This window comes from Pan paniscus, chromosome 1 (genome assembly GCF_029289425.2).
Source record: "Pan paniscus chromosome 1, NHGRI_mPanPan1-v2.0_pri, whole genome shotgun sequence".
In the NCBI taxonomy this organism is placed as follows: Eukaryota; Metazoa; Chordata; class Mammalia; order Primates; family Hominidae; genus Pan; species Pan paniscus.
The window spans coordinates 162,828,527-162,855,330 of record NC_073249.2 but is presented as its reverse complement, the minus strand read 5'-3'; the positions used below and the strand labels follow the sequence as shown (position 1 = coordinate 162,855,330).

At 40.7% G+C, this 26,804-nt stretch overlaps 1 protein-coding gene across 2 annotated transcripts in view; it reads left to right on the top strand.

Moving 5' to 3' along the window:
- The window catches only part of ROR1 (receptor tyrosine kinase like orphan receptor 1), a 408,712-nt gene that overhangs the window by 225,315 nt on the left and 156,593 nt on the right, over positions 1-26,804 (top strand). Inside the window, exon 2 of one of the 2 annotated variants that reach the window (XM_008958943.5) lies at positions 11,124-11,195. The exons of the other annotated variant lie outside the window; for it this stretch is intronic. Within the exon in view, the coding sequence (XP_008957191.5) occupies positions 11,124-11,195 (72 nt within the window). The remainder of the gene's footprint in view (positions 1-11,123; positions 11,196-26,804) is intronic. 2 annotated transcript variants of the gene reach the window in all.

Below are 26,804 nucleotides of genomic sequence, written 5' to 3'. Positions count from 1 at the left end.
AAGAAAGCATGAGACATGACCTTCCCTCTCAAGAAGTTTACTGTCTGAGAAGAATGAAAGGAAGAACACATACTCACTGGTGGAGTGGAAAATTGTAAAGTAGAAAATTAGGGTAATTTAAGGTTTTTTTTTTTTTTGTCTTTTCAATAGTAAACTGAGTATCATTGAATTAGGGGGTTTATTTTCTTTCCTATTAAATTACATGGTTGTTTTGCTGTGATTTGAACATAGTGTGAATCAGAAGCATTCTTCTGTTTGAGGTCCCAACATGAAAAATATTTTTATTGATATCAGTGTTATAATCTTTCAAGGAGATGCAATTTGTGCATCAACATATTCTGTTTTACATATTCTATTTTGCCATTGGTCTCTAAACACACAGGTTGGAGCAGAAATAATGTAACCTGTACCTAGTACCATGTTGAATGGACAATTATTTTATCTTTTTCAGGGGCTAAGTGTAAACTAGAAAGACAAAAGGAACTGAAAGTTTAGAACGTCTTAGACAAGTACATTAGGCTAACCCTCCATTCCCAGCAGATATTTATGTTGCTAGGGAAATAAAAGCCAGAAAGACTCAGTTCTGATTGAAGAATCAATTTAGGAGGTTGATATGGTTTGGCTCTGTGTCCCCACCCAAATCTTATCTTGAATTGTACTCTCATAATTTCCATGTGTTGAGGGACCCAGTGGGAGATAATTGAATCGTGGGGACGGTTTCCCCTGTACTGTTCTTGTGGTAGTGACTAAGTCTCACAAGAGCTGATGGTTTTATAAGGGATTTCCACTTTTGCTTCTCTCTCATCCTCTCTTGCCAACGCCATACTGTAAGAAGTACCTTTCGCCTTCCTCCATGATTGCGAGGCCTCTCCAGCCACGTGGAATTGTGAGTCCATTAAACCTGTTTTTCTTCCCAGTCTCGGGTATGTCTTTATCAGCAGCATGAAAACAGACTAATACAGAAATACAGACATATACATGGCCAAGGCCAAATCACTAAAACTGAGGGAGGCATTCTCTGTTTCCAATAGAAGGCTCCTTTGAGTATCCAAGTTTGCAGGCAAAGACAGATACGTGATTATGACAGGTGAAGATGTACCCACTGTAGACCATCTTTTCTATGAAGATCGGAGTCTTTCTTGGGGAGGTGCTATCCTCACCAGGTCTCAGCTCACTGTTTAGTTGTGGTGGAAAATTCTGTTTTATTCAAAGGAAGAAATTAGATTATCCAGGATTCCATGTCTATCTAAATATCTGGTTTGCCATAAGCCACATAAGCCTCATCACCAAAATCTTTGGTCAGGACAAGATCCTCCAGAACTGTGCTAAGCCCTTTGTCCTTCCCAGGCCCCTATTGCAGCATTTATCATATTATACTTTAATTTTTTGTTTGCTTCTCTGTGTTCCTACCAGAAAATGAGCTCCATGAAGTAAAGAACTGTCTCAATTTTGTTCACCATTATATCCTAGCACCTGGCTAGCACTTAGCTAGTCTGGAACAGAATAGGTGCTCAATAAATATTTGTTAGATGGATGGATGGATAAATCAATGAACAAACAAATGAATTTAATATCATTAAACTCCAAATGAACATAAGGAGTTGTGTAGCTCCTTGTGGCAATATAGTTTTCTAAACTGTCTGCTAATATACTATGGCTTTAGGAAACACCCAGTATAACTTCATTCCCATTGTGTATAGGACTTAACCAAGACTTCACTTGTTTTTAAAGAGTCAAGAACAAACTCTCAGTCTGTCATGGAATTGCAGCTGTGAAAGCATCTTCCTTGTGTCTCTTGTTTCTTTTGAGTGGCATGTGACTTTGAATTGGCCAGAGACAATTAGTAGGTAATAGATTTTTATTATAAAATGGATTATAAAATATGAAATGAAAATGTACGTGGGCCATACAAAGGGGAAAATGAAATGGCAAACTCCATAAGACAAAGACAGATGACACAGAAAGATGAGTAAGAAGAAAAAATTGCCTGGAGGCACTTTTCGGGGGAAGCATGTTTAAGGAAGGGCAGTCAAGTGGAAATAGGAAAAAAAGAGTAAAGTTTGTTGATGTCATTGGAAACCCGAGATGTCCACAGCTACTGAAAGGAAATGAAATGGAACCTCTGTAGGGAGCTGAGACCAGTTTCTGAGCGAAGCATTCTGCAGCATGCCTCCTCCCTTTTATACTCTGTCTTTGCCAGCTTCTTCTGAGGCCAGAAATAAACAAATTATTTTATTGTATTAAGCATCCATTGAGTCTCCAGTGGCACCATGGATGAATGAGGGAGTGTTAACTTTGGGTCCACTCATTTGAACTTCTCCTTGGGGAAAAGCAAGATATGAACCATTTTGAAATTTATTTTAGGACTTTCCACTGTCCCTAAGGAGATCCTGCCTCCTTAGTAACTAGTTGGGATGTTTCTTTCTTGTCTTTAACAAACAAAACAAATAACGACAAAAAGGACTAGAAGGCCCTGGATTGGAAAAAGTTGCTATGGCTGTAGTGGAGTGAGACCATTACTGAGTTATTTGCACTTCCTCCAATGTGCCATGGTCTTTCTAATACATAGGTCTCCTCTTAACCCAGAACAATCTTTCAAAGGACCACCTTCCTGCCCTTTGGGATTCCTCCTCCCCAAACGGGAATATGTATTCTTCCTCAGTGATGTCTTAGAACCCTGTGCCTACCTCTGTTGTACCTCTGATCACATATTTACCTCTTATCACATATTTACTTTCAGAGCCATGGCTTATTTTAAAATATTAAACACATTTCCCAATGTATTTGCTTATTATTGCTTCTTACATACAATTCTTCCTTCTAAATGCAGTTTCCTTTTTACAGGAATGAATAATTTAGCACGGAAGTCTATGCATGGGTTCATGACAGCTTTATTTGTAACAGCCAGAAAATGGAAACCACCAAATGTTTGCAGTGAATGGTTAAACAAAATGTGGCATGTCCATACCATGGAATACTCTACACAGCAATAAAAACAAACAAACGATTGATACATGCAACAAAGTAGATGAATCTCAAGGGCATTATGCTGAGTAAAAGAAGCCAGTTTTTAAAAGGTCACATACTAAATGAGTCTGTTTATACAACATTCCTGAAACAACAAAATTATAGCAATGGAGAACAGATTAGCGGTTGCCAGTGGTCAGGAATGGTTGGGAGGAGGGAGATGGGTAGGACTGCAAAGGGGTTGCACACAGGAAATCTTTGTGGTGACAAAATTGTTTTATCTTGACTGTGGTAGTGGTTACTTGAATCTACACTTGCAATGAAATGGCAGAACTATATATACATATTTTAACAATGTCAAATTCCTGGCTTTGACATTATACCATAATTCTGTGAGCTGTTAACTATTGGGAGAAACTGGGTGAAGGGTGCAGAATCTCTCTGGTCTTTACACAGCTTTTGATGTCTTATGGAGACGTTTCCCTCAACCCCACCCAAGTCCTGAATGGACTTTCAAGAGTCCTAGCAGCTTCTCTGGACTGTTAGGAGAAGTATTTCCAGCGCCTTCCCACAGGTAGGGCAGCTCTCCCAGGCTCTAGTAAAGACTTTAGGCAGGGAGCTCAGATTTCGCTCTGGCCTAGGGCTACATCTTGGATTATTAAATGAACATTAAAACTGCAGGCCCCAGTCCACAGGGCCCATATTCATAGGCACCTTCAGCATCGGCTTCCACTTTCTGTTATCCTTTTTGGCACCAAGAATTTCCTTTTCTTTCCATCTCAGCTATGCATCATATATTTCCTTGTGACATTTTATTCAGTACTCTTCATGTTTTTAGTCTCGTTGTGTTGGGGGTGGTGGCTAGGGGACAGGGAGGCTGTTTTTGTCAGGTCTTATTGTTAACCCCATCACGCTGTTTATAATTGCCGGTATGTGGTCATGTACTCCTCTCCCACCAGACTGTAAGGTTTTAGAAGGTGTTAGGGACCAGTTCAACCTTTTTTTTTTTTTTTGAGACGGAGTCTCGCTCTGTCACCAGGCTGGAGTGCAGTGGCACAGTCTTGGCTAGCTGCAACCTCTGACTCCCTGGTTCAAGGGATTCTCCTGCCTCAGCCTCCCGAGTAGCTGGGATTACAGGCATGTGCCACCACGCCCAGCTAATTTTTGTATTTTTAGTAGAGACGGGGTTTCACCATGTTGGCCAGGATGATCTCGATCTCCTGACCTTGTGATCCCAGCCTCCTAAAGTGCTGGGATTACAGGCGTGAGCCATTGCGCCCGGCCTGGTTTGAGCTTTTTCATCCGAGTTCTTACACATAGAAAGTGCTAATACATATGCATATATAATGAATGAATAAGTCAATCTCTATAGTTCCGTGGAAGAGAGCCCAAGTATGATAGTTTTAAAGTAATATAGTTTTCAAGAATACAGTCTATTTTTATTCACTTTAAAGATGTGTGTCATTGTGGTGCTTTTTGTAGCATAGTTTCTTTAAATACAAGAACTGCATGTGGTCTATAGGTTGAATTTAATAGATTTTAAAAAAGGAACAGCATCTCCAAAGAGGAAAAAAAAAGGCATTTAAGTGTGATTCAAGAAGTATTTCCTCTCCTCACCTTGTGGTGTGCCATCCTTTGGGGATTTTAGAATTGGTGAAACAAACATTGATCGTTGAGGAGCTTGGCCTCTGGTATTGGTTCTCCAGCTATGTACTGCAGAGCTTAGAGTTCCACAGGGGACCTCTGGGGCTGAAGGGGGTTTAAGCCAGGGAGCAAGTGGTTATGTCTCTCAGCTCCTTCCCCCATCCCCCATGTGGCACAGTTGAAGATGCTCTGGCTTTGCCCTCAGTCTTCCTGGATTTGATGATGATCCCCCTCCCTACCCCGACAAGCTGATTGGGCAGCTGCCTTCATTCTGCCTCAGGTTCGTCAATCATAAAATGAAGATAATAAAGGTACCTACCTTATAGACTGTTGACGGTTGAGAAGATCTCTGAGCACAAGCAGAGTCTTTTGGACTTTGACAAAACTAGGCACCTTTTCCTTCCTTTTTTTTCTTTTTCTTTTTTTTCCTGCAGATCTCACCATATAACAATACAAATAATAGCACAAATTTTGATATATTATGAATTTTTCTTCAACAAAGTAATGGATTCATCACATATATAAGAATTATGCTGATTACAATGTAATTACATGGTTAAAAAGTGATTTCGTACTGCAATATAGGTAGTGTGACTGGGTAATTGAGCAGGGGTTTAAAGTTGCAGGATTGTGCCGTCTTCTTTCTTTGTGACTATATTGATAACTTCATTTAGAGATTGCATCAGAAATCCAAATTTGAGGTCACTGAGGACTAGAAGATCCTTGTAGACATTGAACATAGTACTTTCCAGTCCTGACTATCCCATATAGGATGAAGAAAACTCCAAATTTTCTCTCTCCTCAGTAAGTCAGCTGAGTCCCTACTGTGGAGAGGCCCCCTCCTTCAGGACCCCAGATGTGGGGCAATTGTGAGCCTAGGGCTAGAGCATGGCTCAGGTTGACTGACCTCCTTGCACTACTGGGGAATGTAGCCTGCCTGTCCTTTTAAGTTACAGCAGACTCTTACTTTTCCAAACAGGCGCCTTTGGTTGAGGTGATTTACCTGGCTATGGGCTTCTCCATTGAGGCACTAGGGAGAGGAAAGAAACAGGGCTAAAAGCCTTCACCAAACAACATCTTAAGTAACACTGAAAACCAACAGTCTCAAAGCCATCAGCATCTTTGACTGTTTTCCCGCCACCCTCCAAATGATCACAAGTGGAGGCCTTCTTTTACCATAGGAAGAAAGTGTGCCCCTTCTATGTGACTGACCCTGGCTGCTTGGAAATTCCTTGAGTGTCTCTCAAAGCTCGGCCTCTGAGAATACATACCACGTCTTATGGCTATACACAGCAGAACATGCAGCTCAGTGAGAAGTCAGCATGTATTTCCTTTTGAGCCACCTCTAAAGTCTGGCTCTATCTTAGAACTTCTGTGATTTTGGCGAAGCCACTTCCCTACCAGGGGCCTCACTTGCTTCGTCTGAAAAATGAAGAGATTGTATGACATAATGTTTTAAACAATTGTTTAAAACATTGGGGCATTTTCCACAGTACCTGTAAACACAACAATATATAAAATAGATAAAAGTAGAGTTGTTCCTTTTGAAGGAGGGTCTAGAGCCTGTACTCTTGTCCTCTGGAACCCCAAATCCTCTTATGTTCCTCTATAAATAGCTCCAAAAAATCCCATGGATCCAAAGAATATAATTGGATAAATATGTCCTGGGCCTTGAGGGCCCACCCAGTTATAACATTCTAGGACTCAGTGAGCGGTCAAGAAAGGCAGTGGGGTAGCCACTTGCTTCTCTTGCATTCAGCCTTTGCAGCTACTGGGCTGGCCGCTGGTCTTGTGAGTATGTGCATGCCTGTGTAACCTCACGCATCACTGAATCAGGGATACAGGATGTGGCATGGCTGGGATCTTCTTGGAAGGGCCTCCACATCCTGTGAATGTTGGGTCTTTACCTGCCAACTGCTGAGATGAACCAGTAATCCTTTCGGAGAGCACAGGCTTTTATCAATGAGGAGGATTCAAGGCTTACTTTTTCCTTCCTTCCAAATAACATTCCCACTGTTGAGGCTTAAATACCAAAACCTTATGGTTTGCAGAATCAGTGCCAAAAAGTCAATCCTCCGAGAAACTGCAAAGATAATAGCCCCTATTGATCAAATCGGGAGGAGAATAGCTTTTGAGGTTTGCCCTCCTAAAAGAGGTCGAGAAAGATAAGGGTTGGAGTTTTCTAAAACATGCTTGGTTTGCTCAAATTGGATAAAACCATATAAAAACACTTATGTTCTTAGAGAAGTGGTGACCAATTCAGGAAAACCTCACAAAATGAAAAGACTGGCTTGGATTAGTGAGGCATGTGAAATGCAGTGTCTTTCTAAGAGCATGGTAAATGTGTTATTTCAAATACAGACAGTGACTTAGTAGCTAACCAAGTACATCCATGCAGAGGATGGCCACTGTCTGCCTTACTAGACAAAGGAGAGGTATGAAAGCCCTTGAGTCTCTATGCTGGACACTGTACAGGAGTCTTTTGGTCCATTATTTAATCATTACCTCAGTCCTTTGCTGCTCCCATTTTATGGATGAGAAAATAGAAGTTAAATGATGTTCAGTAACTTTCTCATGATCACAAAATTAATAAGTGTCAGACAGTAGTGTTAAAATCTGGTGTGTATTTCCATTAAATATTCTACTGTCTTCTAAATGGCACATACACATTTGCTATTACCATAATGCTTTTGGTGAAGAGAGGCTGCCAGGCTGGTGGTAAATATACCTGGAAATGTCTCATGCTTTTGCCAACGGTGAGGCAAATAGGAATCCATCAGTGGAGATCCTACAGGGTCAAAACTTGTGGCCGTGTCTCTCTCTGAAGCCACTGGTGGCCATGGAATCGATGGAGTTCAGCTGAGATGTGCTTGATTTTCCTCACTTAAACTTCAGTTTTCCTTTCAGTGAAGAAAAAAAGCTTATTAAACATCACTTTGTGAGGGGAGATTATTAATATTCAACTTTCTACATAAAATAATCAGCCTTTATTTTAAAAAAATATGGCCTTGGAAGATATTATTTTTCAGGGAAGTTATTCATATTTTAAAATATTTTGTCTGTTTTTATTATCATTTTATCTGAGAAGCTGAACACGTGGTTATCTAAAGGAATGGATCTTGAAGCTGAGAACAAAATTTCCCAGAATCAGCACAATCACTTGCGAATTGAAATTATCTTTGCTACAGCCCAAGAACTGAGTGGTAATTAGTGTCCAGGGACACGTGGGGAACAATTTCACTGTTAGCAGTGCCAAGAATCTATTCATTTGTCATTGGTCCCAAATTATATTCAATCAGCAATTCAACTCAGCTTGGAAAAACCAAGTGACATATAGCTAACTGTCTATAAAATTAACACTGTAAAATGAAACTATATTTCTGGCTGTGAGCAGCAGTAAGATGAAGCTATGAAAATATTGCATGTAAATGCTGTCAAGGTTCATCTTAATCCCACCACTTTCCAACCTATGCTTCCTTCCCTGAAATGCCGCCTTGGCTGCCAACCTTCTATTCCCAAGCTCCCTGAAGCCTGGGTGTTGGAGTGTTTGATGAGCCTTTTCATAGGTGAACCGCAGCAGTCCATACTACTGAAAACAAGGGCTGTCATTATTGAAAGAGCCAAAGTGGGTGGCAGCAGCATGGGGCTCAGACTGGAGTTGGGGTTGGAGTCATATGTGGAGGGCCCTGAAATGTAGACAATTAGCTCTTCTGGGGAAAGCACCTGCAGGAAATACCCATTCCCCAAACAAGGGGTTGATAACAGAAGCACTGCTTTCCACTGTGGCTTTGTAGTAAGCATTTCTCCTACTTGGGTAAAATTTTCTTTTTGTTTTCATATTTTGGAATTAAGATCCCTGCCATACTGCCTATCTGACATCTGGTCCCCTTGAAAGAGTCTATGCTATTTTTGGCTCAGGACGTTGGAGGAAACCAGGGCCACTGTAGGTGGGGAGGGTATGTGTGGTTCATCTACTTCTTTCCCACCTGCTTCTAGGACTAGGAAAGAGGTAAGCCAAGGAGGTCTGCACAAACCAAACAATCCTTTTGTCTCTGCTGTGGCAGGGAGATAAACTAGAAGTATACCTTTGCAAGGTCTCAGTGAGTCAACATCCTGTTCTTGTTCAAGCTTAGTCAGTGACGATGACATGTGGCCATTTGGCAGACAGTCACCATCAGTAAATATGGAAATACAAAAAATGTGCTTATCTCTGTGAAAAGGTGAGGCCAGAGGTAAGGTGGGAAAAAAAAGCCAGGTTTTACAGGCTTGAGTACTGGTCAGCATGGGCTGCCAGAAGGTGTGGAGTGCTAGAGTCAAAGAGACCTGGGTTTGAATTGCAATTCTTCCACTTAATAAAGTTCATCCTGCATTCTATCTCAGATCAATTTTTAGTGGCTACCTAGAGCACTGTGCTTAAAGGACTCTACGACAGATCCCAGGCTTAACAGGCAAACAGAGCCATAATTGATTAAAGATGCCTACACTGGATTGAAGTAGGAGGGACTGACAACTTGTATGCCTTATAGCTAGTGACCCTGGGTCCTCTGAGGTCCTGTCCAGCCCTAATATTCTCTAGTAATGTTCTGAGTGTGTGTGTGTGTCTGTGTGTGTAGACATAGCCTAAGGGGAGGTTAATATAACCCCATTACAATATATTAGTAGCGTGGCTTAAATTTTCAAAAAACAAGAACAACAACAAACATTATTTGTATATTACAGTCTATTATTAAAGAGTTTTAACAGCCTGTAAGTACTTCTAACAGTCCATAAGTACTTCATAGTGTATTATGTCCTTTAGATTATTGATTTGTATGTTTGCTTTGATTCATGATGGCTTTGAAAATTATCTTTTAAGTTATTTACCACAAATGACTCTCTATATTCAAATACTTAGCTTTCATTTGTCTTGACCTAAAATTCCAATGTAGAGAAACGAATTTCTCTATTCACAGAAATGGTAACAATTCCAAACACGACCAGTGAAATTAGTTACAGGAGCAATGTTGTTCTTCCATAGGAAGGCTATTAAATTTATTAGTCCAAGACTGGTCTTTCAACAAGAAAAGGAGTTTATGTTTGATTATGTGTGGTCATTTCTGCAGATTTGTTTTCTTGTTAATGTAGTATTTTAGGGGTGAGGTGTATTTTGCCCTTGTTCTTTTTTTTTTTTTTTTTTTTTTGCAATTTCCATTTTTATTTTAGATTCAGAGGGTACATGTACAGGCTTGTTGTGAGAGTATATTGCATGATCCTGAGGTTTGGGCTTCCATTGATCCCATCACCCAGATAGTGAACATACTACCCAATAGGTAGTTTTTCAACCCTTGCCCCACTCCCTCTATCCTTTTGTAATTCCAGTGTCTATTGCTCCTATCCATGGTACCTATGATTTTACTCCCACTTATAAGTGAGAACACATGATATTTGGTTTTCTGCTTCTCTGTTAATTCACTTAGGCTAATGGCCTCCATCTGCATCCATGTTGCTACAAAGGACATGATTTCATTATTTTTATGGCTACATAGTATTCCATGGTATATATGTACCACATTCTCTTTATCCAGTCCTCTGTTGATGGGCACCTAGGTTGATTCCATGTCTTCGCTATTATGAATAGTGCTGTGATGAACATATGATGCAGGTGTCTTTTTGGTAGAATAATTTATTTTCTTTGGGGTATATACCTTGTAATGTGATTGCTGGGTTGAATGGTAGGTCTATTTTTAGCTCTTTGAGAAATCTCCAAACTGTTTTCCACAGTGGCGGAACTAATTTACATTCCCCCAACAGTGTATTAGCATTCCCTTTTCTCTGCATCCTTGCCAGCATCTGTTATTTTTTGACTTTTTTTGTTTTTTTTGAGATGGAGTCTCGCTATGTCAGCCAGGCTGGATTTCAATGGCACCATTTCGGCTCACTGCAACCTCCGCCTCCCGGGTTCAAGCGATTCTCCTGCCTCAGCCTCCTGAGTAGCTGGGATTACAGGTGCATGCCACCAGGCAGGGCTAATTTTTATATTTTTAGTAGAGACGGGGTTTCATCATGTTGGTCAGGCTGGTCTCGAACTCCTGACCTTGTGATCCACCTGCCTCGGCCTCCCAAAGTGCTGGTATTACAGGTGTGAGCCACTGTGCCCAGCATGACTTTTTAATGATAGCCATTCTGACTAGTATGAGATGGCATCTCATTGTGGTTTTGATTTGCATTTCTCTGGTGGTAAGTGATGTTGAGAGGGTTAATGTAATATTTTACATTTTAATTTTCAAGCCAGTGTTTTGAAGTAAAAATCTTCAAATCTGGCCAATAGATTGTTCATTTCGATGGCATCTAAAATGCAGGCGCCTCTACTGGCATCTAGAGCCACCATTCCAGTCTAATAAGCTATGGGATTGCCGTGGTCTCTCTCCAAAGGCAGGCCCTTTGGAAATCTCCTCTAATGCTTCTAACAGCCTATAAGTTACTATATTTAATATTGCCCTTGTCTTTCTCCCTTCCCTTCTTTTTCTTTTCAGAAACAGAGCTGTCAGTCAGTGCTGAATTAGTGCCTACCTCATCATGGAACATCTCAAGTGAACTCAACAAAGGTACACAGTGGGGGCACACAGGGGAGGCGAGGAAAGAGGCGTGGAACTGTTTTTAATCCTGGCATGACCTTCTTTGAAATCAACTGTTTTTCAGATCACTGCAAGGAGGTGGGGGCCAAAATAAATCCCCAGCTTACTTTGTGATCATTTAACACTGAATTACTTGGGATTCTGTTATTTCTGGAGAGTTTCTTTCCCCCCCTCGTTCCTTTTTCTTCTTCCTCTAAAATGTTCCACATGGTAAAAATGCTTCAAGATGTGAAATAGTGTCATTTCTGACCTTTCTGACACTACATCTAGTGGATCTTATTTAGGGGATTTGATTCAGCCCAAGCCAGGATTCATCAGAGCTGTTTGCTCGGTGACCTTTCACGATGAGCATTTGATGTGCTTGCAGGGTTCAGGACCGAGTATCTGGAATGTTTGTAATTGCCTGTGCATAAGGATGGCAGCTTCCTTTGTGCACGTGGGGAACAGGTTTCTGCTAGGAGATTGTTGTTTAGCATTAATTAAGCCCCGCCATATGTTAAGCATTGGGTATTTTATAAAGACCCTATGTCCTGGAGTGGTACATCAGGACACATTCAAAACCTCTGCAGTCTGGCTCAATCTACCTTTCTAGCCTTAGTTATCTTTATTCCCCTTTATGCATTTCCAGCCAAATTTCGATTTCTTCTTATACATCCTGTGCTTTTCTGCCTCTCTGCTCTCATCTTTTCACCTGGATTGCCTTCTCTTCTTTGCCAATACTCATTCTCCCCCTTTTGCAAGGCAACAAATTACTTCTCCTTCAAGACCAAGCATAAAATATACATTATCCAGTCTTGTCTAATCCCTCCAGCTGGAAGTGGCCTTTCCCTCTTTGAAACTCCCATAGCTCTCTTCTCTGTTCTTCTCTTCACATTTTCTATATGATGTTATGGTGATTTATATACTTATCTCACCCTTAAGCTTAGAAGTTCCTTGTAGGAGGGTTTCTATCTTACTTTTTTTTTTTTTTTTTTTTTGGTCTCCATCACAAAATCTAGCACAAACTCTTATTTGTAGGAAATTCTCAATAAATGTGTGTGGAATGATGAGTCACATCTTACCTGGTGAGAAGCCATAGCCATACATATTTGTGTGCAAATACATTCAGCAAACTTACTGAGTTTCTACTTTAGTTCAGGTATGATTCAGGGTTCTGAGATTACAGTGGTAAAGGGAGCTCAAAAGTCGTTGTCATAAATGGTCTTTTATGATTAGCTCTCTATTGTCTACTGACATAGTTTGGTTGTGTCCCCACCCAAATCTCATCTTGAATTGTAGTTCCCATAATCCCTACGTGTTGTGAGAGGGACCAGGTGGAGATAATTGAATCATGAGGGTGGTTTCCCCCATCCTGTTCTCATAATAATGAGTTAGTTCTCATGAGATCTGATGGTTTTATAAGGGGCTTCCTCCTTCGCTGGGCACTCATTCTCTCCCCTGCCGCCCTGTGAAGAGGTGCCTTCTGCCATGATTGTAACTTTCCTGAGACCTCCCCAGCCATGTAGAACTGTGAGTCAATTAAACCTCTTTCCTTTATAAATTACCCAGTCTTGGGCAGTTCTTTGTAGCAGCATGAGAACAAACTAATACATCCACTAATACATTCACTGTAAGTTGTATTTCCTCTCTGAGAAGAGATAAGTTTATTTTATAAAACAGCAATGGGTGAAGTTATTTTGCTGGTTATACTTTACTAGGCACTTTAGGATGGTGGAATGAAGTGAGATGTCTTTTCACCTTAAATCAAAGGACATTTAGAATATTTTTTCTATTGCCAAATTTGACCTGACATTATTTTTCTATTAAATATTAAATCAGGCACTCCATGTTACTCCTCTCCACCTCCAGCACCAACCACAATGCCTAGAAAGCAGATTTTCAACAAATATTTATAGAATATGTTTAATGGAAAAGAAGAAATAAAAGACCCTGAACATTAACTTAGTACCCGCTCTGTGCCAGGCACTGTGCTGGGTGCTTTTTTGTGAACTTATTCTGCAAGTTCCTTATGGTGCCAACAGAAAAATTATATCATTGCACACTGCATGTTATTGATCAGATTCCAGTTATGGCAATAGAAAAGCATCAATGTGTGCTAAGAAAGGCAGCAGAGCCAGCAGTCTAGAACCCAGCCTGCCAGACTTGGAATTTCTACCAGACCAGCACTGTAATTAGTAGTAGTTGCCCATTAAGAAAGCAGTGGTGTCAATAGTATGAACCTGCTGGCTGAAGGGAAGGATGAAGGCAGGCCCCAGACTCCTTTATTTGTTCAACACAGACTTCCAGAGAGTATGGATGGCTTTCTGGAGGTACGAGGATGCTTGGCATCATCTTTCTCTAGAAGGTAATTAGTGTATATTCTTTAATTTCCATTTTGAATGAGAGAGGAAGATCATTTGTTGATCAAAACCTTATCGATTCCTACTCTGGTCTAGGAACTCTATGAAAATTAGGATATAAAGATAAACCAGGCAAAGGCCCCTGTCCTCCATGAACTCAGAGACTATTTGGAAAGACTGATAGCTAAATGCATAATCAAAGCCTTCTGGTCAATTTGGTAGATTGAGCTTTCAAGAGACACTTCTTCCAATCACAGAGAGATACTAGTGAAATATACAATGAAGAAAATAATCCATTGCCAAGCTGGTACACAAAGAGGTGAAATCCCTAGGTTCCAGAAATGAAGAACAAGTTCAATACTAGTACAATGATCTTTGAGGAGGAATTAAGCAAAAGAGTCCATGATAATTTGAAAACTATGGGTACTCCCTAGGGCCTAGAGTTTTGGTATCCCATGGGGATAAGAGTTGGAGCCACAGGAAACAAACTCCCTGCGTTAGGATATGAATGAAGAATGACTGGCCTGAGTATGAAATAAGGAAAATTCTGCTGAGGATGTGATACAGAAATCTATGAAGCACCTTGGGCCATTGGGATCACCCAGGAGAAATCAAAACCTCAGCCTGTACTACATGTGGGAGTGGGGTTGAGGTTCTTCTCAGGTATTGCACAAGCCACAAACCAAGATAGTAACATAAAAACTTGGCCTGGAATTGATTAAACTAGGAGACACTGACGGCAGCAAACCTAAAACCAGCTCTTAAAAATGTCTCAACATCCTCATGCATGAAGGTTTTCCACCAAAGACAAAATTTTAAAAATGAAAACCACAAAACAACAATGGCAAACTCCTGCTGATGTTGAGCTTACTTTAAAAAATTATAATGCATACAAGAGAGGGGAAGAAAGCCACCATTAGTAAGGGTTAGCAGACAAAACACATGGAAAAGTTCATACCTTAGAAACTAAACACAGTGGACCAATTTGAGAGAGTATATATGTTTAAAACGTTTCATGGTGAAAAAGTAGAAACCATGGGGCAAATGCAAGATAATATGACAAAAAAGGCATATTTCAAAATAACTAAATCAAAATTATATAATTGAAGAATAGAGCTATGGAAATTAGAAGTTTATCAAATGGTCTTAAAGTGATACACTCGGGTCAAGAATAGTAGTGATCTGGGAGATAGATTTGAGATAATACGGTGGTTTAGAAAATGGACTTGAGCCAGGGTGACTGACTAGGTTTGAATCTTGACTCCACTATGCGTTTCCTGTGTGACTTTTAGCAAGCCTCTCAACCTATCTGCTTTGGTCTTCTCATTTGTAAGATGAGGTAAGAAAAGCACCTACTGCATAGGGCTGTTGTGAAAATTCACCTGGCCAGCAAATCTGATAAACTCATTGGAGAGTAAGAAGTGATAGCTGTTTTGGGTTAATATGGTTATTACTTTGGGCTTGATATTAAAATATCATGGGTACTTCAACAGTCTGGTAAGGCAGGCATATTTTAGGGTTGGGGTAGACATCTTAGATTCTGATAAATCATCCCTTTCTGGCCTTCCACACTTTAGTGTTCATTCATACAAGTGACATACTTCTTAGCTTGGCAACACAAGATTCTCCATGGTCTTACCCCTACTGACTCTTCTTATCTTACCTCCTGTCCCCATACTCAATATTCAATTTATTTCAATAATCTGCCTCCGATTCCCTAAACATACCATTCTCTTTCCAGCCTCTATACCTTTGTTCATGCAGCTTCCTCTGACTGGGTTTGTTCTTCACTTGGCTAACTCCTCTTTTACTTAAGCACACCTTGAACATTCCCTCCTTCCCCATTTCCCCACAGTGCCCCTAATGGACATACTTCTGAATAACACAGGTGGTATTCCTTCCTTGTTGTAACCTCCTGGAGGAAGAGACAGATGATTAACAAATCCTTCCATCAACCCCTTTGACCATGACATCAACAGTGCTCCAAATTATGGGGTACCGTATTAGCCTATGTCTATCTTGATCGGAATCCTTACCTCGGTGTATTGAAATTATCTATTTTGTGCCTGCCTCTTTAAAGTCCGGGTTTGCCTTATCTATTGTCTAACACCATGCAGTAGGTAACATGCAGTAGGAAACATGGCATTAAATTATTTGGGTTCAAATCCCAGTTATGGTGTGTAAATGCCTACCAGGCGTGAGGCACCTGCTAAGCAGGTTGCACGCATCATTTGAATTCACACCACCCTTTGCAATAGAACAGATAGGCAACAGAGGCTCATTTGGGCTAAAGGATTTGATGGAGGGGAAGTGCCAGGATTCCCACCAAGGCCTCAGGGCCAGGTCCAAGGACCATGTCCATTGTGACAACTGAGTGCATTCATATCCCCTCCTCTTGTGGGGCAAGTTCCCTCACGTGGAGAAGCAGTAAAATACAATCCATCTCTTGGTGGGCTTTAATGCCTTCCTCTTCACCCAGCTGCTCTGTTCCACCTGTCAGTCCCACTGCAGCTCCCCAGCCACACTCAGGTCCCAGTGTTCTGTTAAATGAGTCCAGTCACTGGCATTAACCAGTTACCTGTCTATCCTTTCCAACAGGAAATGAAATTTAAAAGAGACAAGGCCACCCTGGAAGAGCCGCTGAAAGCTACTATTGATGGGTCAAGGGGGTAATTTCTGAAACATCTGCTTCAGAACCAAATACTGCCTAAAATAAATGGATCTACAGGGGCTCAACCTCAGCTTCCCCATAAGAGTGTTGGGGTGGGTATGATAAGGGCCTATTTCCCCTTCTACCATACTCAGTCACAAGAGGTTTCAGAGGTTCTCTATAGAAAGCCAAATGTTTCTTTTGGAGAAGGGGCTGGAAATTGCTCCCATAGGCAGCAGAAATGGAGGGAACCTACTACTTAAAAAAAAAAAAATACTGAGGCCTGTTTCCAACTGCAAATAGTTCTCTGTGCTGACAGACTATATATATATATATATATATATATACACATTTTGTCCTAGTTTGCCTTTTCAAATGGCTTTCTTTACCAGGTTGGAGCTTTAGCAGGAAGTGTGCAGTGTGGGTCTTATAAACATGGGCTCTAAAGTTACTATGACTCTGAGCTTCCTTTTGCTCACCTGTGGATGGAGATATATGTATCTGTTACTGTATTAATCCATTTTCATGCTACAGATAAAGACATACCCGAGACTGGGAAGAAAAAGAGGTTTAATGGACTTACATTCCCACATGGCTGAGGAGGCCTCACAATCATAGGAGAAGGCAAGGAGGAACAAGTCAAGTCCTACATGGATGGTGGCAGGCAAAGAGAGAGCTTGTGCAGAGAAACTCCTGTTTTTAAAACCATCAGATCTCATGAAACTCATTCACTATCACGTGAACAACACAAGAAAGACCTGCCCCCATAATTCGATCAGCTCCCACCAGGTTCCTCCCACGTCACATAGGAATTGTGGGAGACACAATTCAAGATGAGATTTGGGTTAAGACACTCAAACCATATCAATTACCTAAGGTGGTTTTCCTAGCCAACTAGCATGTCTGTGGGATTCATGCCCATGTTGTGATAGGATAGCTGCTTGCTCGGTCACAACGGACAGATACATCCTAGACTCAGCCCCCTGGCCTGCCTCTTCCCTCGAAGCTTCACCATCAAGGCCTATGACCAGGTTCTCTAGCTCAGGAGTGGTTGCTCCCTCTTGTCCCCACTCTGTTACTTGATTTGTCCTTGGCACATGGTCTATTTAAATGGTATTGCCTGGCCTATAGCTTAGAGCTTGATGCTTAGCTAGTCAGAATGGGGTGACTGAGTCATTTTCTTGTGCTTTAATTGTATATATTTGGAGCTATGGGTTGAAGGTGGTATTGTAAGGATAGACTGGATCTTGCCTTGGCTCTTGGCACGTGGCAAGCTGATGAACAGTCTTCCTAGCACTGGGGTGTCTGAGAGCTTATCCATCCTTGAGTTCCATCTTCAAAACTGGTAGCTGGTTGGGGTCGTAAGCAACATCTTTCTAATATTGATAACATCATTTTCTTTAAAGGTTGTCACCTTGCCATTATCAACTACTAAAACACTTAGAGCCTCTCTAACCTCATATGGAAAATAGAGGAGTGATATGTACTTGAAAGGGCTTGTGTATGAATTAAATAAAATATAAATCTCATCACAGTCTCTAGCATATATAGGTGCTCACTACTGGTAGTTCTCTTGACCACCCCCTCCCCACCAACTCCCTTCTGTTTCCCAAGGGGAGGGCAGCATGATTTGAGGAAACAGCACTTTAACAAGGAATCTAGGTTCTAGTTCCAGCTCAGCTCCATCACCAGGTCAATGACCTATTTAAGCTCTGGGCCTTGGGGTTTTCACCTGTTGAAAGGGAGGCATCAATCCTTGTTCTGGCTGCATTACCCATTTTGAGACTCCAATGCTGCGTGAACCTGTATAGTAGCCACTACCCACCTGTGTCTATTGAGAATGTGAAATGTGGACAGTCCAAAGTGAGGGAGGGGTAGCATCAGTGTAAAACACACTGGATCTCAAGGCCTTAATATAAAAAAGAAAATATCTTACTAATAATTTTTACATTGATTACATGTTGAAATGATATTTTCATATATTGAATTAGTAAAATACATTACAATTAATTTATAGTACCTGATCCCTTTTAATGTGGCTAGCAGACAGTTTAAAATTACACTTCTCACTTACATTTGTGGTTCACAGTTTATTTCTGTTAGATAATGCTGCTCTCAGGAAACAATGCTGGAACCTTAGGTAAATGTAACCTGTTTCCTCCTTGCAGCAAAAGGAAATGCTCTCATATCCATTCCAGCTTTAAAATTCTAGGAACTACTTTTTATAAAAAGAAATGTTTCTAAACACTGATTTTGTTTGTGTGTGTTTATATAATGCTTTATGTACCCTAGAACTTAAAATATAATATATATATATATATAAAGATTTTATGTGTAAGGGATTATCATTACTGATTATAGTCTGATCATTATTATAACTAGATTACAAATTGACCACTAATATGATTAGAGACAAGCAATATCTGGAGTAATTTCTCATCTGTGGAGAAAAATATTGTGGGTTAAAAGCCGAAAAACACATAGGGATTATTATTATTTTTTCTTTTGAGACAAGATCTTATTCTGTCGCCCAGGCTGGAGTCCAGTGATGTGATCATGGCTCATTGCAGCCTCCATCTCTCAGTCTCAAGCGATCCTCCCACTTCAGCCTCCCAAGTCACTGGGACCACAGGTGCACCATGTCCAGCTAATTTTTGTATTTAGAGACGGGGTCTCACCATGTTTCCCAGGCTTGTCTTGAACTTTTAGGCTCAAGCAATCTGCCCCCTCGGCCCCCCAAAGTGCTGGGATTACAAGCATGAGCCACCACACTCAGCCGGGAACACATTCCTGATAGGAGAGCAGGGATTTGGATATATGCGGGGAGTTTCTTGCCTGCTGTATATCTCCTGTATCCCTTTGCTGGCAACCAGCTCTTATTCCCTTTGCTTACACCCAGCATAGAAGCATGCAACATGAAAATCAGTTCCCTTTAACCAAGCAGCTCTCTCTCTCTAAGACCGGTATTAATCCTCTTTGACAAGTCTATTCACTTTAGGGAAAGGCATTGGCAAGATGAGGGATATGGAATTCTATCCGGAAATAGAGGGAAAATGACCCTTTATGGTCCATCTTGATTCTTCAAAACCTGCTCAAAGGGGAGAGATTTGCCATCAGCCCCCCTGCCATCCAGCCATCAATGGAGCAGAAAGGGTCTTCCTCACCATGTAGGGGTCTTTCCAGCCGGTTATTCCAGCTCTTGGCACCCAAGCCCTCCCATCATTGCTCATCTCCCCATCTGTGCTATTAGGGGGGCATTCAGCCTAGAGGAACGAGGCCCTGTGGGTGCTCTGCAGATGGCTGTGTGAGCAGCATAGAACCCCACCTCCATCCTCCCAGCAACCACTGCCCCAGCCCAGGCAGGTGAGCAACCGAGCAAGCTTGGAAGTGTTTGTGCTCCTGTTTTTACCATTTAGAATGAGGAGAGAGCTTATCTACCTTATATCTTGAGTCTCAGATTCCTTACTCCCTTGGTACTATTTTCAGTAATTACTGGCTAAGACGAGGCACATTTCTGGACTCATAAATAATAAGGCAGTCACAGAGAAAGAGTGTCTGGCTTTTTCCCAGGCTGTTTTTTCCTTGCCTGTGTGTCTTTTAGTTTGGATTTAAGCCTGTCTCCTCCTGTTGCACCCACTTCAAAAATGGCTTTAGAGTTTGGCCTCAAGGTACTTCCAGAAACCTATGGACTGGGGTCCTGCTCACAGGGATCATGGAAGTCTTTCCTAGCCCTGGGCCCACAGCTTTGGTTAACCTTATCTAAAGACTTGCTGGGACTTTCGGACTTAAAAGATCTGCTTGGCTAAAGGGAGGGGAAACGGAGATTATACAAAGTGCTTTACCATGGGGCTCCTCCCTCAGTTTCCTGCTTCTCCTTCTCCACCTTTGCTTGTTGTGCTCTAAAACACAACATCCTATTTCAAGCATCTGTGCAAACCTTACTATTTGCTCTGATGAGAACACCCTCCCCCAACCTTTTGTCATTGTTAAAGACCCAGCTCACTCTTCACCACTTCCAAGAAGACTTCCCTGACTCCACCTTCTCCCACTGATGATCACACCTTGTTCCTCCCCATGCCAGGTGATGCTTGTTTGCATGTACGTTTTTCCTCTTCTTCTCCCCATTCTTCTTCTTTCCTCATGCAAGAAATTTTATTGAAGATCTTCGTCATTTCAAGCAAGGCCCTCATGTGTCTCCCATTCAAAGAGAGGTTGACCAGGAAAAGCAGTATGGAGAGGGCTTTGAGAGAGAAAAGAACAGCGTGTCAAGCTGTGAACTTCTTGAGATCAGAAGTCATGTCTTCTTTATGCATCCTTATCTCTCCAACATCTAGTGCGGTTGTTTGAATAAAGAGAGAAATGAATGAGTGGTGAAAATCAGAATACGGGAGCCGAAAGTTACTTTAGAGTAGCTGTCCTCAAGCTTTGGTGGGTGTTAGAATCACTTGGAGAGACCCGGGTTCGTTGAATCAGGCTAGACCCTATTCCCCTCCATTGTTACCATCTTCCAGGTGACTCTGATGCCCACTAAAGTTTGAGTACCAGTGATAGAGCAGTAATTCTTAACCTCAGCTGTAATTGGTATCACCTGGGGAATTTTAAAAATTACTAATGCCTGGGTCTGTTCTCCTCCTCCCCTCATTCTTATTTTATTGGTCTGGTGTATAGCCTGTGATTTGAGAGGTTTAAAAGGTCTCCAGGTGATTCTAGTGTGCAACAAAGTTTGAGAATCACTGCTTTAGAGTTCTTCTAGGCTAACCTGCCTTGTAGTTTGACTCTTCATGATATTCTAACAAGTGATTAATACAAGTATAGGTGCTTAGCACTTTGTCAATTTCTGTCCTCAATTTTCTGAGGTAATGTAGACAAGACCTGGGCTTGGAGTGAGAAGTCCTTGGTTTATATTTAAGCTCTGTGGCTAACTCCAGATTCTTGAATATTAAGATCTGGATTTTTTCCCCCATCTGTAAAATGGGGAGAATACCAGCCTTCAAGTGTTGTTGTAAGTACAGAATGTAATGACATATGTGAGATGGCTAAGCACAAGCCCCAGAACTCATAAAATTAATAGAAGGGTAGATTGTTAGTGATATTGATATATTTTTAAAATATCTGAATGTGTTGGCATAACTCCATCACTTGTTCCTTATGGACATCGGGAGTAACACCTCCCTTTCTCATGAAATAATACCAATTATTAATATCTACCATCTATCGAGGGCTTATGATATGCCAAGAACCATGTTAAGTGATTTACATGGATTGTCACATTTAATCCTCATAAAAATTCTGAGATACTGTGACAGATTTACAGATGAAAAACTGAGCCTTAGGGAAAAGTCGTATTTTGAATAGTGACATCCTGCCTGCAAAAGACGTGTCCATGTCCTAAACTCTGGAACCTGTGAATTTTTCTTTATTTGGAAAAGGGGTTTTGCACATGTAATTAAATTAAGGATCTTGAGATGAGATTATCCGTCATTATCCCCAGAAGCCTAAATGCCTACAAGTGTCCTTATAAGACAGAGACAGAGGGAGTTTTTAGATGGACCCACAGAGGAGGAAGCAATGTGAAAATGAAAGCAGAGATCACGTGATGCAGCCACAAGCTCAAGAATGCCAGGGCCCTCAGAAACTAAGAGACAAGGAATGAATTCCACTCCAGGGCCACCAGAAAGAGTGTGGCTCTGCTGAATTTTGCACTTCTAGCCTCCAGAAATGTGAAAGAATAAATTGCTGATGCTTTAAGCCACTAAGTTTGTGATAATTTGTTAAAGTAACATCAGGAAACTAAGAGAGATTTAAGCAACTTGCCCTACGTCACAAAGCAGTGAACCCAGAATTCAAACCCATGTTCTTAATCAATATATTATATTGCCTTTAAGCTGAATTGAACTTTGTAATAAAATGTCTTAGGTTCATTTATTCAACAAATGTTTATTCAGTGCCTACCATGGACGAGGCCTGTACTGGCTGAAGATACAAAAATGAAAAAGGCAGAAACATTCTTCCCTTTGGATACTCTACAATTTAGTGGAAGAGAAAAACTTTAGACAAGGTTTTTCACATATACAGAAATACTGAAAATCATTTAATTCCAGCAGTGATAGGTGCTGCAAAGGAGATGAATGAAAAAATAAGACTTATCCTGGAATATAGGATCAGATCCATCCTAGGTAGGCCCAGCTAATGGCTGAGGTAGAGGTCAGCTCTTCATTCCCTCTGGCCTGTTTACTGAGGGTTTGAGGGCTTACAGCTCCACTTTAGCCTTCCTGAGCTTGCAGAAGTTGGTCCACAAACAGATTATTTGGGGATAAAGACCCACAAAAGAAGAAAGGCAGTAAAGAATTCAGCAGACAGCGAGCTCTGCAACCCGTTGCAGACATTATTATGAGGCAGTGGAGTGTGTGAAAACTTCTTTTAGACAAACTTCGAAAATGTTGTGTTCCTGTACCAAGCAAGATTTCCTGTAGGGTCATGAGAAGCTCACTAATCATCTCTTTAGTTCCAAGCTATATTACTTCAGGGAAGTTTCTGTCAAGGCTTCATGCTTAAGTATCTCTTTGTCTGGGTTTATTCTGTCAAATGCTTATTTGCTTAAAAAAAAAAATGCCCCAAGCCTTAGCTGATCTAGCAGCTTAGGAAGTTCAAATCCCCGCATACCTCAGAGGCCTCCTAGCCTCTGCCCTAATTGCTGCAAATAACTCGTGATTTCATTATCTGTGGGCCCAAAGTCAGACCAGACGAACTCTGGCTGTTGGACTATGGTTGTATAGAATTAAAACTGACCTACAAGATTTTTCTATCCATGGTCTTTACTTGTCTTCTGAACTCAGAGACCTGAATTCTTCCCAAAGATCCTTCCTAGGACTCTAATTTCAACCCCAATGTCCTCAATAGTTACATTCACTTATACATTCAACAGGTATTTATGGAGTACCAGCCATGTGGCAGGCACTGTGCTGATACAGAGGTGAAAATACAAAATTCCTGTCTCATGAACCTCACTTTCTGGTGGAGTTAGCAAATCCCTGTGTGGGAAGTACTATTATACCTGACACTTCCTGAGCACCATTTAATGTGCCGTAAAAACTCTGCAAGGTAGATACTATTATGTCCATTTCACAGGCAGGAAAACAAGTTCAAGGTAAAGTGATGCAGCTAGTAAATGGCAGAGCCAGAATTCAAATCCAGGCTTTCCTGGCTACCAAGTCCATGTTCTCAGTGACTATTTATTTCTAAAATAATAATCTGTGTGTATAGGGAGGAAAGAAGGAACAGGCTTAGAAGGCTTTTTGCTGGTAGGATATCCTTTCTGGAAGGGGATATTCTTGATTACCCTTAGGTGGTTTTTCTTATTTGTCTTTTTTCTTTGATTTTCATACTTTCTTTAATAAATATCCTATACTCTTATAGTCAGATAAAAAATAAGTAGAAGACATAAAAATTGTAAAACTCATATATACCCCCAAAGAATTGAAAACAGGTATTCAAACAAATGCAGGTACGCACATATTCATAGCTGTATTACTCACAATAGCCAAAAGATGGAAGCAGCCTAAATGTCCATCAGTGGGATGACTGGTAAACAAAGAGTGGTACAGACATACAATGGAATATTATTTGGCCATAAAAAGGAATGAAGTTCTGATACATGCCATAACATGGATAAATCTCAAAAACACTATGCTGAGTGAAAGAAGCCAGACCTAAAAGGTCACGTGTATGATTTCATTCATGTGAAATATTCAGAAGAGGTAAATGCATAGAGGCAGGAGTTGAATTGGTTGCCAGGGGCTGGCTAGAGTGGGAAAAGGGAGCAATTGCTTTATAGGTACACACTTTCCTTTTGGGCTGCCAGGTCTGTTTTCCAATTAGATAGAAATGGTGGTTGTACAACATTGTCAGTATACTAAATGCCACTAACCTGTTCACTTTTAAACAGTTAATTTTATGTTAAGTGACTTTTGCCAAAATAAAACAAAAATAAGAAAACTCTAAATAAACAAAACAGTCACAATTAAGAGCTTTGGTCTTGCTATTCTTCTGTACTGCCAGGTCTCTGAGGGCTACAAAAAGGAATTTAACATTGCAACGCTAACTGTTTTTGCTTAGTGCTACAGCCCCATTTCCCCATAAGAGCCCTGGCATGTCCACTAATAAGGTGACCCCAGGCCATTCACTAAACCTCTCTGGACTTCTGTGTCCTCAGTTGTCACACAAGGGTAAAAATGTCCACACGAAGTCATTCCCAGATCCTAATATGATAATGTTGTGCTTCGTAAAATGTAAATTGACTTGAATTTATGTTTCTTTATTTTTACATCAAGAAACAGTAGGTGATCTGAAATTATCTCTGCTTACCAAGCATCTGTGTTAAAAGAACTGTGAGCATAAGGGGTGAAATCTTGGTAAAGTGTCTATTTAGAGGCCATGCTTTCTGCTGATGTTGACATTGCTGTTTTTTGTTTGTGGGGGTTTTGTTTTTGTTTTTACTTTATAATAACATTTATTTATGTAAAAAGGAATGTTTGGGCTGGGGCTAGGAGAAATGTTGAGGTAATGGAAAACTCTAACAATGCGATCATCTATTGAAGACACGAGCTCAGGGAAAGCCTTTCTACTGGTGACAGGCATTTTTCTGCTAAGGATTCCCAATAGGAATCAAATACTGCTGAAGATAGTAGAATCAGACTTTTGTGCTGGATCGCAGGTGAACCCTGGGTAGACCTTGAGATACTGCCCTTGCAATGGTGCTGAGTAACAGAAGGATGCTAGCATCCTGCATCGAGTCAGAGGAGCTCACTGTAGCCCCTCCCTCCAGTCCACCCAGACTAGCTAGACAGTGCCTTCTTAGCTCTCAGCAGCCCTCATCCTGCTGAGAGAGGAATTTGGAGACCCGGGGAAACCTTGAAAGACCACCTCAGAATCCAGCTAAACAGCTTGGGTCCTCTTTCCCAGGGTCAGTTGAGGCAGGAGACTAATAGCAGGAAGAGAGATGGCTCCCAGCTGTTCAGCTCTTTTAAGGTAAGGTGGGCCTGATGTGTCACCTGTACCGTTTATTGCCCTTATCCTTAAATCATTTTCTTCCCTTAAAAACAAAACAAAACAAAACAAAAAACTAGCTCTTGCAATATCTAAACATATTTATTTATTGTAGAAAATCTAGAAAGTAAAATGAAGCCAAAATTATGTTACTGCTAACAGATACTCTTAGTCGTTTTAATGCATATATTTTTACAGATATATTTACTGAAATGGAATCATATTGAGCCATTCTCTTTTGTAAACAACACTTGTCCCTTAGAAACAAATTCGCAAACATCTTTCTGTGTCATTAAATATTTTTAACATCATTTTTATTGGCCATATTAAATGTTGATATGGTTTGGCTCTGTGTCCCCACCCAAATCTTATCTTGAATTGTAATCCAAATTGTAATCCCCACGTGTCAAGGGAGGGACATGGTAGGAGGTGATTGGATCATGGGCGCGGTTTTCCCCATGCTGTTCTTGTGATAGTGAGTGAGTTCTAATGAGATGTGTTGGTTTAAAAGTGTGTGGCAGTTCCTCTCTCTTTCTCTCCTGTCACCTTGTAAAGAAAGTGCTTGCTTCTCCTTCACCTTCTGCCATGATTCTAAGTTTCCTGAGGTTTCCCCGGCCATGTGGAACTGTGAGTCAATTAAATCTCTTTTCTTTATAAATTATCCAGTATCAGGTAATTCTTTATAACAGTGTGAAAATGGACTAATACAAATGGTGGCTGGGCGCATTGGCTCATGCCTGTAATCCCAGCACTTTGAGAGGCTGAGGCAAATGGATCACCTAAGGTCAGGATTTCGAGACCAACCTGGCCAACATGGTGAAACCCTGTCTGTACTAAAAATACAAAAATTAGTAGAGCATGGTGGCGTGCACCTGTAATCCCAGCTACTTGGGAGGCTGAGGCAGGAGAATCACTGGAACCTGGGAGACGGAGATTGCAGTGAGCCGAGATTGCACCACTGCACTCCAGCCTGGGAGACAGAGTGAGACTCCATCTCAAAAAACAAAAACAACAAGAAACAAAAAAACAAAAACAAATGTGTTCCATTGTAGAGGTATTCAGTAATTTACTGAACCTATTATCACCTATTGTTGAAAAGTTAGAATTATTCTAGCTTTGTGTTATAAATAGTAGGGTGATGAAAAATGCCTTAAAGGGCCCAGGACAGTACCTGGCCTCATGGAGGTACCTACTACACAGTGTTCTCTTCAATCTCTCTGCATATTTACATCCCTAGCAACAGTGCAGGAGAATGTCCTATTCTACTACTTACCTTCACTCAAACTGAGTATTGTCATTTTCTTGGTTGTTGTCAATTTTAAAAGCAAAAAAATGGTATGTCATTGTTATTTTAAATTCCATTTCTTTGATAACTAAGGTTGAATTTTTTATGTTTAGTAGCCAGTTTATCTCTAACATATTAATTTCTTTTTCTCATTCTACTATTAAGATACTTATCTTTTGTTTGAAATCTGCATTTTTTCTAGTTTAACTTTTAATTTTGTTTGCATGTATATTTTAACATGGAAAAATTTTATTTTTATG